Source organism: Eutrigla gurnardus, assembly GCF_963514095.1.
Source record: "Eutrigla gurnardus genome assembly, chromosome: 10".
Lineage (NCBI taxonomy): Eukaryota > Metazoa > Chordata > Actinopteri > Perciformes > Triglidae > Eutrigla > Eutrigla gurnardus.
In genome coordinates, this window is record NC_139924.1 from 24,818,573 (window position 1) to 24,832,157 (window position 13,585).

General features: G+C 43.0%; 1 protein-coding gene across 1 annotated transcript; it reads right to left on the reverse strand.

Moving 5' to 3' along the window:
- Positions 1 to 1,077: 1,077 nt before the first annotated feature.
- urb1 (URB1 ribosome biogenesis homolog) lies at positions 1,078 to 12,569 on the reverse strand. The gene is made up of 39 exons (XM_084019101.1): positions 12,348 to 12,569; positions 12,106 to 12,245; positions 11,880 to 12,031; positions 11,661 to 11,790; positions 11,480 to 11,576; positions 11,315 to 11,400; positions 11,108 to 11,233; positions 10,894 to 11,024; positions 10,610 to 10,805; positions 10,376 to 10,513; positions 10,094 to 10,267; positions 9,890 to 10,016; positions 9,664 to 9,789; positions 9,442 to 9,554; positions 9,202 to 9,321; positions 8,930 to 9,046; positions 8,681 to 8,819; positions 8,440 to 8,598; positions 8,056 to 8,255; positions 7,746 to 7,964; positions 7,485 to 7,670; positions 6,536 to 7,373; positions 6,216 to 6,420; positions 5,953 to 6,136; positions 5,816 to 5,874; positions 5,531 to 5,712; positions 5,324 to 5,434; positions 5,178 to 5,241; positions 4,929 to 5,097; positions 4,544 to 4,646; positions 4,301 to 4,461; positions 4,095 to 4,206; positions 3,760 to 3,866; positions 3,376 to 3,519; positions 3,161 to 3,270; positions 2,840 to 3,046; positions 2,462 to 2,703; positions 1,537 to 2,097; positions 1,078 to 1,369 (listed from the first exon to the last, which is right to left on the reverse strand). Exons 1-39 carry the CDS (start codon positions 12,469 to 12,471, stop codon positions 1,179 to 1,181), a joined length of 6,750 nt encoding a protein of 2,249 aa, XP_083875227.1. The 5' UTR covers positions 12,472 to 12,569; the 3' UTR covers positions 1,078 to 1,178.
- Positions 12,570 to 13,585: the final 1,016 nt, after the last annotated feature.

Below are 13,585 nucleotides of genomic sequence, written 5' to 3' on the forward strand. Positions count from 1 at the left end.
TTCTCTAGTGCCCTCCTGTGGCCAAACCTGCACATTGCATGCATCTGCTGGTTATATAAACAGGGCTGACCAGATGAAAAACCACTGGACTTGAGCAGACATGCACGTGGGTGAGGTTTGGAGGGAGCTCTCCATAGGCTTAAAATAAATGACTGTATTTTTTTTATCGCAAACTTTTTGGCTGTAATGGAGAACTCAACTGTTCTCTATGAATGGGAATACTATTATGATTACCTTGATCCTGTGATTGTGGATGAGACCAATCTTAAATACAACAAATGTAAGACTTTATCATTTTTGGAATATTCTTATTTGTCTTCCTGTGTTAATGAACATCATAGGAATTTTCCTCTTCCCTTTCAGACTCAATTGTTATAATATTTTGGATGATTTTGGTTGCTTTTATGGGATTCCTCTTTCTCGGTTTGAATCTAATGTCTCGCAGTGGAAACTTGCCAAGGTAAGTGTGATGCATGCATCATCTTTCAAAGTCTCACTATCTTGATGTAGGCAGGGGTAAGTGGTTTAATGAAACACTGAATACACACGAGTATAAACTATACACATATATGCTAAATTAGGCTTTTCTACTAACTTTTAGAAATGTCTTCTTCTTATTGTTACAGATCCAAAATCAAAGGAAGACGCAGAACATCAACTGCTTGACCCGGGGCTGAATCTGAATGAGAGCACTTTTTTTATGGATGTGAACAAATATGTTAAAAATTGAGGTGATGGAAACAAATTTAAAATCAGAATGATGAAAGCAAACCTGTGATTTGTCAGGACAGTGTGTGAGAAAGAGTAGCCAATTATTCTGCTCTCTTTCCATTTCACTGAACACCTACTAACGAACTCTACCATTAAATACAACGTTATGTTACTATTACCTTGATCTGTGATTAACCAGTAGTTTCTGTACATGTGAATCCTGCCGTGGATGCTAAAGTACAAGAGAGCATCGGTCATCAAGGCAGCTTTACTGCATTAAATCCAACTTCTTAAATGTAACACCTTGTTGTGTCCAAAAGCCCAAATCGTTCACATACAATTACACAGAGGTTTAAAATAGTGAAAAAATGTTTTTATTACAGAGAATTTTACAAATTTTCTTCAATCGTTGTACAAAAACCAAACGTAGATTTTTTTTTAATTATGTGCAATTGCACGTCATATATTTATCTTTTCGTGGTGATGATGTCATTACAGATGGCTCTGATGGCTGCTGGATTCAGTGGTGATTCGGATGCCTTTTGTTTCTTACACTTGGCTCTGGTCACCAAGCGGACGTGAGACAGGAACAGCTCTGTTGACGTGGCTCCACTCCACAACTCATGGATGTACAACGACAGAAGAAACAGCCCTGCTTCTGGAAAGGAGCAAACAAGAGGATTCATTCATTGACACTACAAGTAGTCATCTTCTAAAAATAAAAATGCATCAACTCATGTCTTTGTGCTTTTTATATATTAGTTAGTATGCATTGTACTTATCAAGTTCACACAACTCAAATATAATAAGGTGGCATGCTCTTACCGCGTTTAGACTGGTCATGCGTGTCTCCTGGCAGGCAGGCAGAGACGACTGCCTGATGCTGCTCTGGAAGGTGGCCTTGGGTCTCTAGTGAGCGTATCATTAGGTTGGTAAATAGCTGGAAGGTTTCCACTCTTGCCGGGCTGCTGCAGTGACAAAGAGCTTCAAAGGCATGATGGTAGAGTCGAAGGATATCCGCTTTCATGCCAAGATCGATTAACACAACATTCATGACTTCCCGGTGTTTAACCACAGCCTTCTCAACCCAGTGCAAGAATTCCTTTGTTCTGTTTCCATCATACGAGTCCTCCACCAAGCGCCTCAGGGACCACTTGGTGAGCAGGTGCGCGGTATCCCCGGCCAACTGACTGGGATCCAGCCGAGCCGGCTGGGGTTCAGAGAGAGGAAACACGGGCTCCCAGTGAACGAAGATACTGCTGAGGTAAAGTGTACACTCTGTCAGGAGACCGTCTTCTTTGTTCTCAGGCTCAGCATCTTCTGCCAGGTTCTGTTTCCGTGCGTGGGAAAAGGAGCCTTTACCTCTGGCCTTATCCTTCACCATCCCTGAGGAGGGGGATGAACAAAACCACGTTTATGCCAAGATACAAGGAATGATTTAGTTCCTGTGAAGTGGAACAAAGATCTAAATTCTGCCCTGTTATAGAGTTCAACATGTAATGTCATCACACGTAACAAATTTATACTTTTTAAGCCTAATTTGTATTCATTTCGCTACAGAGAATAGAAGACAAGGTCAATAAAAGACCAGCCATAAAAAAAGCTTTCTGCCAGACTTCTTTTGACAATTTATTGCCTTTTCCATTCAATGTTTACTGTATTTTGCCGCCCATTTGACAACCATAACACCACTGGATTAACCTTCTTGGTGTGATAGCATCTGTTAAAGGACACACTTAGTGACACTCACCCAGCAACTCCTTCACTTTGTGCTTTTCAGACAAAGCTTGTATTTGGGTTAGGAGTGCCGTGTTGCGGGAAAGCGAGGCCCAACAGAGAAGCAGAGTGAGGGCTTCGGCACAAGAGAGAGGGTGTGGGTGGAGCGTCAGCCGGTCTGCCTGTTTGCTTGCATTGAGAGCTGTCCCACGATGCTTCAGGACGGAGCAAAGGGTCTCCAGGAACGAGCTGAACTGAGCGGCCTTCACCCGCAACCTGACAGGAGGAGATCAAACAAACAATGACATCATTTACCCAAAGACAGTAGAGATCCACTTTGTCATTTAGACATATTATTACATTTTGAGTGACTTTTTTTTTTTTTTTTTTAACATATCTGACATGTCTTTACCTGAGGCGACTGCTGATAGTTGTTGCCACACACAGGAATTCACTGATGAGTGGGAGTGGGAGACATTTCACTGAGCTCCGAGGTTTCTCCTCTGTAGATGAGGAGGTCTTGGCTCCGTCCACCGGTTTCTCCTTCTGCCCAAGGTTAGTAAACCACAGCACATGGAGCAGATCTATGATGGCACTTAGCAGCTGCTGGTCGAGATTCCTAGACGGTAATAAGTAGAGACTTGGTAAGAAACTGGCTGAAGAGATTATCGTAACTAAATGAATGTCAAAACAAAGAACCAATATTAAGACTGGACTTTACTCTCAAGCTTACCTTTTTTCAACCATCTGTGTTATCCAGGTTAGAAGCCCAAAGCTCTTTGTGAGGTTATAAGCTGCTCTGTTCACACGGGCGGCCTGGCACAGCACCCTGATAATCTGTGCCTAGTGGAGAGAAACTAATGCTCACTGCACAAAACTCTATTCATTTGCTTTCTTCATGAAGCGCATGTTGACTTCACTGCCAATGAGTTGAATCATAGTGTGTACCTGGCAGTGGTCGTCACACAGGGGGCTGCTGCTGAAACCTAACAGGGTCTGGAAGATGCCTTGTTGTTCACACAAGTCATAACAGTGTCCGTCACTTATCCCGTCCTCCAGCACGCCCAGGATCCACTCCCGTTCCATCTTATGCTGCAGGAAAAATAGACAAGTCAGTCAGACCGTCACGGCCGACGCCCCCGAACTGATAACATCGATCTAAGAAAGCACGAGCTGAGCAAAACAAACAGAGGAAGGTTGAATGTTGTTGACACAAGAAGAGCTTATTTGGACAACCATGTATTAATAGATATCCTGATAAATGACTTGCAGAAGAAGAGAACAAAACAATGTTTTCTTCTCTTCTTTTTTATATTATGAGTATAAAAATACCTCCAATTCAAAGCCATAGAACAGCTTGAAGAACTCGGGGACTCTTCTGAAGTCCAGACTCTGATGGGACAGCAGAAACCTGTTTATCACCACATACATGTGGTCCTCTGGGAAATCAGGAAAAACAAGAAACAAGGTCAAAGTAGGTTTGTGCAGCAGATCATGGTAATGTTTATACAATCTATACACATGCAATAAATAGAGCTAATTAGTGTTATTTTTTAATAATGTAGAGTTTCCTATCAGTTCAGTCAACGTCTCAAACACGTTCTAAACAAATACATGTGTGTCAAATCCCTCAGGCCAGAGAAGAACACGTTTTCTGAGTTACAAACCAGGTTTGAGCATCTGCTGAGCCACTCTGGCGATGTACGTGGTCAGGACAAAGGGCAGCCTTTGATTCTGTTGTCGAATCCCATTCTTCACTGTGTCCATCAAGTACAGCAACTGTCGATAAAAAACAGGCTCTTCAGTGTCTCTGGATGTGATTTTCTCACATACAGTATTTAAATAGTCACACGCCACCTCTCTCACACGTTACCTGTCTCTTCTCTCTGAACCGAGCCCCCTCTAAGTGTTGGTAGAAGCAGCTCAGGACGTAGCACGCTGCCGCTCTCGCTTTTGGGTCGTAGCTACTCAGAGCCATGACAGTTAACCCAAAGGCATGACTGGATACAAACTTGAGGCAGTCGATTACACACTCTGTCATATAAAACAGGAGAGAAAGCAACAGTTATAAGGCAGTGATAACCTTAAATGAGTACAATAATGACATCATGCTCACCTGGCTGCAGTATGGTGCTGAATAGAGGCAAAAGAAAACGTGGATCGTACAAATTCTCAAGGTCCTTTACCGCATCGTTACAGTACAGCAGCTCCTTATCATCCTAGAAGAGAGAAAGATTTAGAAGTGTAAGGTTCATCCTAATAAGAACATATATATGTCATATGTATCACTTTTCCATTATCTGCTTTTTAGATATCTTTTTCATGAGATTCTTGCAACAAATCTCAAAGGATGTGGATGGAATTTAAGCTTTCAAAACACATGAAACGTTTTCCTCTCTGCTTAAAACAAAACAATATCTGCTTTTGAGACTTCGGGTGAATTGACCGTTTAAAAGATAAGAACGCTTTTCTGGAAAGTAAATAAGAAGTAGAATATCAACCTGCGGGATTATTCTGCGTTGCTGGGGAAAGTGTGCAATTGTTTGGAGCATCCTGTCAGTTTTCAGAAGGGCCAACAGGTCGTCTGTGCTGACTTGCTTCCACAGAGAAGCTCCAAGGCTTTTCCTGGTCTTGTGGTTCTCCACGGCTGCTGGTCCCCACAAGAAGGATCTGCAGATGAAAACACACATTCAGTGTTTGCAAAAGAGCAACTGTTGCAGGAACAAAATACAAATATGAATGTCACTTACTGGAATTTCAGCAGACTGACATTGTTTATTTCATATTCCTGAAGAAGCAGTAATAGCTTCTGATCTGCAAACCAAAACCCCAAAAATAAAGTTATAAAAGGACGAGAGACACACACACACAAAAGTACTAAGATGTCCTGTTTTACCTGAAGTACTCAGTGTGACTCCATATGCTCCCAACAGTACAACAAAGTGATTAATGTTACAGACTGCTGGACATTTCTTCACCAAACAGAGAAGTAGCGACACTAGTGCTTCTGAAACGACAACGAGATGTGTTCAATAATAAAACAAACGATTGAGGGATAAGAAATTGTAATATTTTCCTCCAGTTTCTTTTGCTCCATACGTACCTTTCACCTGGAAGCTGCTTGGCTCAGAGTCCAACATGGTGGGCAGGAACAGAGAATGGCTGTTGATCATCATGTGAAGGGTGGATAGAGGAATCAGATCCTTCTGGACTTCGCTGCTCCCGTACATTGTTTCCAACAGGTGGCTCAATGTGTTCAGGAAGTGGTGATCTTTGTAGCGATATCTGCAGCGGAAGAATATATTTTAGATCATTTATTTAAAAAAATAAAATAATGAGATGCTCTTTAACAGAAATCCAGCTAAATGGATTTAGACAATTGTCTTACTTCAGTCCGTTCTTGACAAAACTGTTCCACTCAGATGCAGTGATGTCTTCAGCTGATATCTGTGGAAAGAAAATATATTATGAAATGCATGAAATGAAACCTTACACATACAGTACGTGTGAAGGAACTGAACCCACAAGGAGTGCTTGCAGTCTTTGTAGGATGCTCTGCTCCTGATCCAGGACGCTCTGCTCCGGATCTTTACAGTGACTGTAAGCGGCTGTGAGACACTTCATGGCAGCGGTGGTGACAGACTTCTTCCAGGTTTCTTGTTCTGGGCAACCAGCCAGTTTGTCAGTGATAATATCGACTAGTTGCCATCTGAAAAAAAGAATACAATATTCAGCTAATACACTGTGACACTGCTAAATCAATTATAGTATTAAGAGTGAGTTAATACCTTTCAAAACGATCCACTTTCTGAAGAGCACTGGGCAGAGTGTTCATCAAGTCCCTGGTGTCCTTGATGTTTGCAGAGAGCTTGATCAGATTGGCTAGTGTTTCAGCGAGCTGAGCTCCAGAGTCTTCCGTCAGGTTTCCCAGAACACATTGGGTCAATTTGGCAAGCAGTGCCTGCTTCAAGGCCTTTACAACCTCGTTTTGCACTATAAAACACAGCAATCGAGCATATCCAAATTCATACAAGTGGAAATGAGAGACAAAAAGAGTGGCATAAATCTGCATGCTTTAAAACAATACATGAATTGTTTTAGTACAAACCATCTTTGGGCCGGGCAGGATCCTCTCTACTTGCCACCTGTAGATAGGTGTTAATCAGTGGAAGGAATGTTTCCGTCTGGTCCGAGAGCTTCTCCATGTTTGCTGGCTCTAAGCACCACATCTCAAAGCAGAGGCTGTGTGTGGAGCAGTGCTGCAGCAGCAGAGAGCTAATGGCCCGCGTTTGTGGGAGAGGACACTGGAGACAGTGGAGCAGCACATCTGTGTGGATGAGCTTAGCGCTGCCTGGCTCACTAGACAGAGTCTGCAGCAGGAAAGCCTCCAGCGCAGGGCTGGAGCAGGACAGCAGCAGCGTGCTCAGGCCGTGGAGGTGGGCTTGAGAGAGAAAGATGCCGTGGTCTTGGGAAGGGTTTGCTTTAGACTCTGTGAGGATCTGCAGCGCTGCATGACCATAGACGCTAAGCTCGGCTTGTATGCCCTCACTGCTGGGGGAGATCAGGCTCTCGTGGGGGAGGAGCAGCAACTTGGAAACCACCTCTCTTAGATTGCGGGAGTCCATGTAGCTGTGCAGTGAAAGAAGGCCCAGGAAAGGTGTGGACTGTTTCTTTGCCGCCTGGGAGCCTTTCTCCATCAGTTCCTTGAGCACAGCTTTTTCTATAGCCCCCATGTAGCTGCAAAGAAGTCCCACGTGACCGAGGTCACAGAGAGTGGGGGTGCTGGTCTTCAGCAAGGCCAGGATGTCGTCATTCAGCTGAGCACACAGACGCTTTAGCCTGACGGGGTTCAGGGTGTGAGGAGGCAGATCCGCCAGCTCCAGAGCCAGAAACCACTGCTCCAAACATGGATGCTTGAAGATGGAGCTCAAGGCAGAAACGAGGGTCTAAAACACAGAGGGCGCCATATTGGAATCAGTCATTCAAAAAAACATATGTTGATAATAATGGTTCTAGTTGGAATATTTTTTCACAGTGAAATAGAAAGACAACACAACCTGCTCTTTATTGCCATCTACTGGAGACAACTGGTTGATTTCCAGGAAGAGGTCGGATCCTTCTGGGGAGTTTTCTGCTGCTGGATCAGAGCATGTCGTCTCCTGAAACCCTTGCAGCTTCGTCACCAAATCCAGGAGTATTCCCATTAACGTCTTCAGAGGGGCAGTTCCTATGTCTTTGGAGAACTGTGCAGAAATATATTATGTGTTGTGTATATTTTTAACTTGGTAAGTACTGAATAGAAAGTTGTGTGATCTTACTGTGCCAAGGTTTTCCACGGTTGATTTTATGTAGAGTAAGATCTGCTTTATCGCTACAGGAAAATCAGCCATCGGCATGGAATCTATCGTTCCTTCCACATTCTTCCTGAAGGCGTCCTCAAGCAACGTGCTCGGCCCTCGGCTGTATGCAGCTTTCATCACTGCAGTGAATGAAACAGGGCTCGACAGTTCCTTTGAATGGCATTCAGAGGACTTGAACTGCAACAAAAAGATGAGACCATTATTTTCTACATGAAGAAATTACAATTATGTCACTCGTTCTCTTAATAAATGTCCAACAAAAACCAACCAATTCTTCCCGGCACGGCTGTGGAAGCCATTTGGAGTAATACTGATGGAAGTGTGTGATGGAGGGATGAGGAGACGCAGGGAGTACTGTGGAGACCAGCTCTTTATCGTACTGCTGCAGGGCCAAACAGAAGGGGAGTGGCTCTCTCTGACAATGCAGGACATCTGAAAGCACTGCAGACAAGTACTCATGTACCAACCCTGAGAAACAAAAGAGTAAATATATATATATAATACTTTTTAAACATGAAGTACAGGCAAATTGTACATTTTCAAGCAGCAATAGAATTGTTAATGAGTGCATATTTGTAAGTATTTTGCAATCCATGTATAGTTCCAATCTTCACATTATACTATTTGTCAAAAGTGAGCAGAAGTGCTTTACCTTTGTCTGCTGGCAGTTTATTTCGGGCCTCCAGAGCAGCGGGCACCATCACACTGAAGGGGAAGGTCTGGATAATGAGGTCTTCACTTAGAGACGGGCCGAGCTCCTCCATCTCACCTTCATTACCCTCCATAATGACGTCCAGCATGTCTAAAACATCTAGAAGACGTTGTGAGATCGTTAAAAAAAAAGGGCTTATGGCTGGATGATATTCACTTTAACTCCATCTTAACGTGCTCACCATCTATGTGTGAGACTGGGATACTGGCAGCGTCTCCTTCTTGGCTACTGAGGTTAGCTTGCAGATAAGCTGCCTCCTGGACCAGGCTGGCCACCTTATCTGTGTACGTGTAAGAGTTGCACACCAGTTTCACCAACACCTGGGAGTAAGAGCGCCGGAATTAATCTCATTTGGTCGAAACCAGCGGTTTAACGGTAACAGACAGAAATGTTGACATGTAAAACACAGATGTTTGGCAGATGGGCTCACCCTCTCCAAGAACTGGATGACGGTCTCTTGTTGGTGCGCCTCTACTTTGGCCAGCTGGTCGAGCCAGAGCTCAAGCTCAGTCCACGTGTACTCAAACACCCCACTGTCCTTCAGCACCTGCATACAAGGCAGGACATACAAAACAGTGGTCACAGACTTCTACTAATAGTGTTGGGAGAAATTTAGTAAAGTGTGTATGAAACTTTAAATATTAACAGAATGTTAACTAACATATCTTCTAGAAACTACGCTGTAAAATAAATCTTTCCCACTTTCAGAACCAGCATGCGTGTGGAGGTCCTCAGGTGGCTGCTGCTGCTGCTGACAAACATCTTGAGAAGAAGGTAGAGGACAGACTTCTCTCCAGATGATGATTCTGTATCTGCAACATCCTTGGGGAAAAAAGGCAGTATACACCACATTAGAAACAACGTTGATTAAAGCAACACAGTCTACACAACAATTGTTGAAAATATTATGAAAAGTGAAATAAAATAAGGTAAAATCTTCACCTGGATGCGGAACCAGGAGAACTTGCTTGCAGGGAGATCTAAGGCCAACTGCAGGATCTGATACTGCAACACTGGAGGAACTTCTTCCCTGATTCCTTTCTCGGACACAATCCCTGGAGGGGTTGGAAAAAATGGGCTTTGAAGGGTTTGTAGAAGAACCACCAGAATGTTACTAGAAACATATGATATAAATTAACTTAATGATAAAAAAAGAAGCATCACCTTTTAGGAGCTTGCTGAAGTCAAATTTGCACTGGTTAACCAAGTGTGGCACTACTTTCTGGTAAAGGCATATGACCTGAAGAATCAGAGTCTTCAGCAGGATGACATCAGCTGTCTCTGCAGCTGCTGAACATAAGAAAACACCAATCAAATGTTGTTTCTGGTCATCTTATCTTTACAAGACTAATTAGAACAAACAGTAAACATGTAATTTCAATGTTATTACCAGGAACTTTAGCATCCGTCTGTTTGGCACCGCCTTCAGTTTTGTTTTTTTTGTCTTCACCACCCATCTTCTCTTTTTTGCTGAGTGACTGCCACTTTGCAACTATGCTCGTCATATCAGGTAAAATCTGGAACAGGAGACTTGTTTTAAAAGGTACATCATTAATATTTACTGGTAATAATACAGCTCTGTTCCTGGACTTACTTTGCTGAGCGTCTCCCTGTACTGCTGCACCAGATTCTCCAACATGTCAAGGTTGTAAACATCTGAGCCGCTCCACTCAGACTTATCCAGAAGGTACTCCACGTTCTTATTGGCTCTTTTCAAGAGGAAATTCATCATGGACAGAGTCGTGAGCTGCACTGTTGTGTTGGCAAGCTGTCGGGTGCAAGAGGAGATATTCTGAGTACATTTTGTACATTTTCAGTGTTGTGTTACTGCAGCTACAGCACCGATAGATTAATGTTATGAGAATAAGTCACTTACACTGAGGCCCTGTGTGAAGAACGCCTTGTTACAGACCGGAGGAAGAGATATCACCATGATCATGGACAGGAGGCGAGGGAGGGGGATGACCTCCTGAGTTTGGAAGACTGTGGAAATCTCTGGCTGGGCTTCGTAGATCTGACATATGAATTAAAAAAGGATCATTATTTTCTAAAAACAGACGATCTAGATATGAGCACACACCAAAGGAACATCGTACGAATCAAATATAACCTTTTTTAATAACTTGACATTGTCCTGCCAGGCACTTTTGGGGCGGGGGGTGTATGAATACTGAGTCTCCTGGAAGTATCTGGCCAGGATGTCGGGGCTTGTTTTCAGCACATTCACCACCAGCTCCATCACCAAATCATCCTCCGTCGCCTGCTTCTGCCCCACCAAGAACTGAAGCAAGAGAATGTTGCCAGCTCTGGAAGAAAAAAAGAAGAGAAATCCTACAATAAGCATGAGGAGTTTCCAGGAGAGTACAAGGTAAACGTGACAATCTGATCACTTACCTGCCAGCTGTGCCAAAACTGGCATCATGGAAGCTGATACCATGCTTACGAGAGCAGCAGAGTTCCAGAAGGAAACTGTGAACAAGATCCCGGACGACAGATGTCCCCGCATTCTCTGAGCCCTCTAACATCTTAAAACCGAGAAATTATATTTAATTACACCCACGGGTTAAACAGCGTATTCAGATAAGAAGTCAAAAAGCAAATCACTCACTCTGTCATCATCAGTGGTTGCATCCACAATCCCATTCCATTTATACAGAGATGCTATGTTGGCCAATACAGCAGGTGTGAAGAAACGCACTTTCTGTGTTTTACTTATGGCCTTGTTCAGTACAACCTGCAGCAAGGCAGATAACAACAAATATAATTATTAAACCTAGAAACTGATTTTTAAATAAAAGGCGTAATGAGGACTTACTCTAGACTTCAGGGTGGACAAAATCAGATTGACTGTGGACATCCTGTCCTCCTTCACACCTGTAGACAGGATCTCTGGCAGGAGTTCTGAGACATCAAAATTAACATTTTATTAACATCCCAGAGATAAAATACATTGTTCAATTTACGTATGTCTACTAATTACCTTTGCTTTCTAATATCTGTCCAATTGTAGCATTATCTCCAGACACCAAAAAAGACAGCACAAACTGGATAAAAGCCATGCGGACATCAGGTCTTCCCTGGAGAATTCACAGAGAATATAAGCACACGCGTGTACGGAACCCAACACACATGATGAAAACTGAAAAAGGCAGAAAACACACCCGCTTATCCCTTCTCTTGGAAAGTCCAGACAGAGATTTATTAACGTGGATGTGACTCAGGACCTCCCTGGCAGCTTCTGGACCCTGAGACACCAGGGCGGACAGGAGGCTGAGGCACTGGCGCACAAACCTGTGCACAGTGGAAAACACAGAGGACACATATTACACTGTGCCGAGGACTGACATTTGAAGCACTTGTACTGACGTCATCACACCAACCTGTGATTCTCTGAAGGGAAAGATCCCTGCAGAAGTTTCACGTAGCTAGAAAGAGTCTTTTTCACTATGGCATTGCCAACCATGTTGAAGTGGGAGAGGTCACTGGCCGTCCTCAGGAGGATCATCTCCAAGCTCTCAAAGATCAGCATCATCTGGACAGAAGCAGGTGACTTAACAGGTGACCCAACCCCAACCATTCAGTCCACCTGCTGAGCAAAGTACTTACCTCGCTTTCTATATGCTTTTCTCCCTCTAACAGTTTGAATATTTCCGCGCAGTCCATTGAGATTTTAATATAACCTTCCACCACATCATATAGGTCCGAGCATGGCAGCTTCTTAGCGGTCGCTATGAATGTCTCCAGTCCTGCAGCGGATAAAAGGTAAGAATCAAAACGGAGGAGAGCAAATACTGACTGCACAACAGAGGAATGATTGGACGTGTGGTTTTTACAAAGTGTACACTAACCCTTCATGGCTGCGGTGGGGTCCTTTAGCATGGCTTTAAACACAGTCCCATTGAACTCCGGAACCTCTTTCTTCGCCGGAGTGTTTGACTCCGGCGAGTCTTCATTGTGGCGCTTTTTACCCATTTTAATACGAATGAAAAAACAGATAACAGTCACTTCGTTTTCTTATTCCACTGCCATAAGTTTTGCGTCTCAATGATCCACGTTGTGCTGTAAACAGAAAGCTGTGCAACGAAATTGTCTTCCTGTCGGAAACGTTTGCAGCAGAACGTCAGTTCCGCACTGTTTGAGTTCCGCTTGCTAGAAAGGAAGTGTTCCTCCTCCTCCACCTCTTACTAAGCTGCACCACGACTACATATCTGATCAAGCTATCAGTACGTATTCAATAGAGATTTTTATATGTATATAATGCATATTTAGGCTTAAGGACATACTGGAAAGTGATTATCTTGAGAAATTAGCAGGCAAAAATATGTAATGATGATCTTATAGTCTACACACAAAGAAGAGGTGTATGCAGATGTGGTGCAAAATAAGCCAGACCAAACAAAAGGACATATATGCTACATAACCTGACAAACAAACGTAAAAAAACATACAAAGAACATAACAAAAACATATAGTTTGGGTTGTTGCAAAGATAACATGGACTTCATCCATTATAACGTCTCACACTTTACTATTTAATAACAAACTGTGGTCCATTTAGCAAACTTAGAAACGACATAAAACAGATTATGGTCTTAGTTTCATTCAGTTACAGCATCATTTGGACGAAAACACACGAGACCATGTAGACATAGTTGTGGTTTAGCTTTGTAGCCTATTTGAAGAGTGTGTGGTTTACAACCAAAGTGCAGCCGCTTCTCAGTTATTCTTCTGACGATCCTTTGCAGGCACTGCCTAAGCAGATCTTACAGTTGATGTCTAACTTTTAAGGGCCCTTGCTGTTAAGTAAAGCAATTATAAAACATTTGAATATTTGCATTCTTTTGTCCATACAGGCTGACCATATATGTTGTTTTACAGTCTGTTTAAATATGTGACAATTTATGTTTAAGTTCTTCATGAAGAGGGAGAAGCAAGTAGTTAATCTGGTCATTCTCAGTGCTTAATTAGAAAATATGACAGAACAGCATTGTCAAATCCATGCAGTTTATGTCCTGCAGAATATACTGTACACTCGTTTAGTTGTCACATGACCACCAGGGGGCGCCCTAGCTTGGCTTGAGAACTG

Coding starts and splice junctions, on each gene's coding strand:
- urb1 (XM_084019101.1), bottom strand. CDS start 12,471: ATGGGTAAAAAGCGCCACAATGAAGACTCGCCGGAGTCAAACACTCCG. Junction 5,713..5,815: donor TTTGTCAAGAACGGACTGAA/GTAAGACAATTG, acceptor CTTCCGCTGCAG/ATATCGCTACAAAGATCACC. Junction 5,435..5,530: donor AAGCAGCTTCCAGGTGAAAG/GTACGTATGGAG, acceptor TTGTCGTTTCAG/AAGCACTAGTGTCGCTACTT.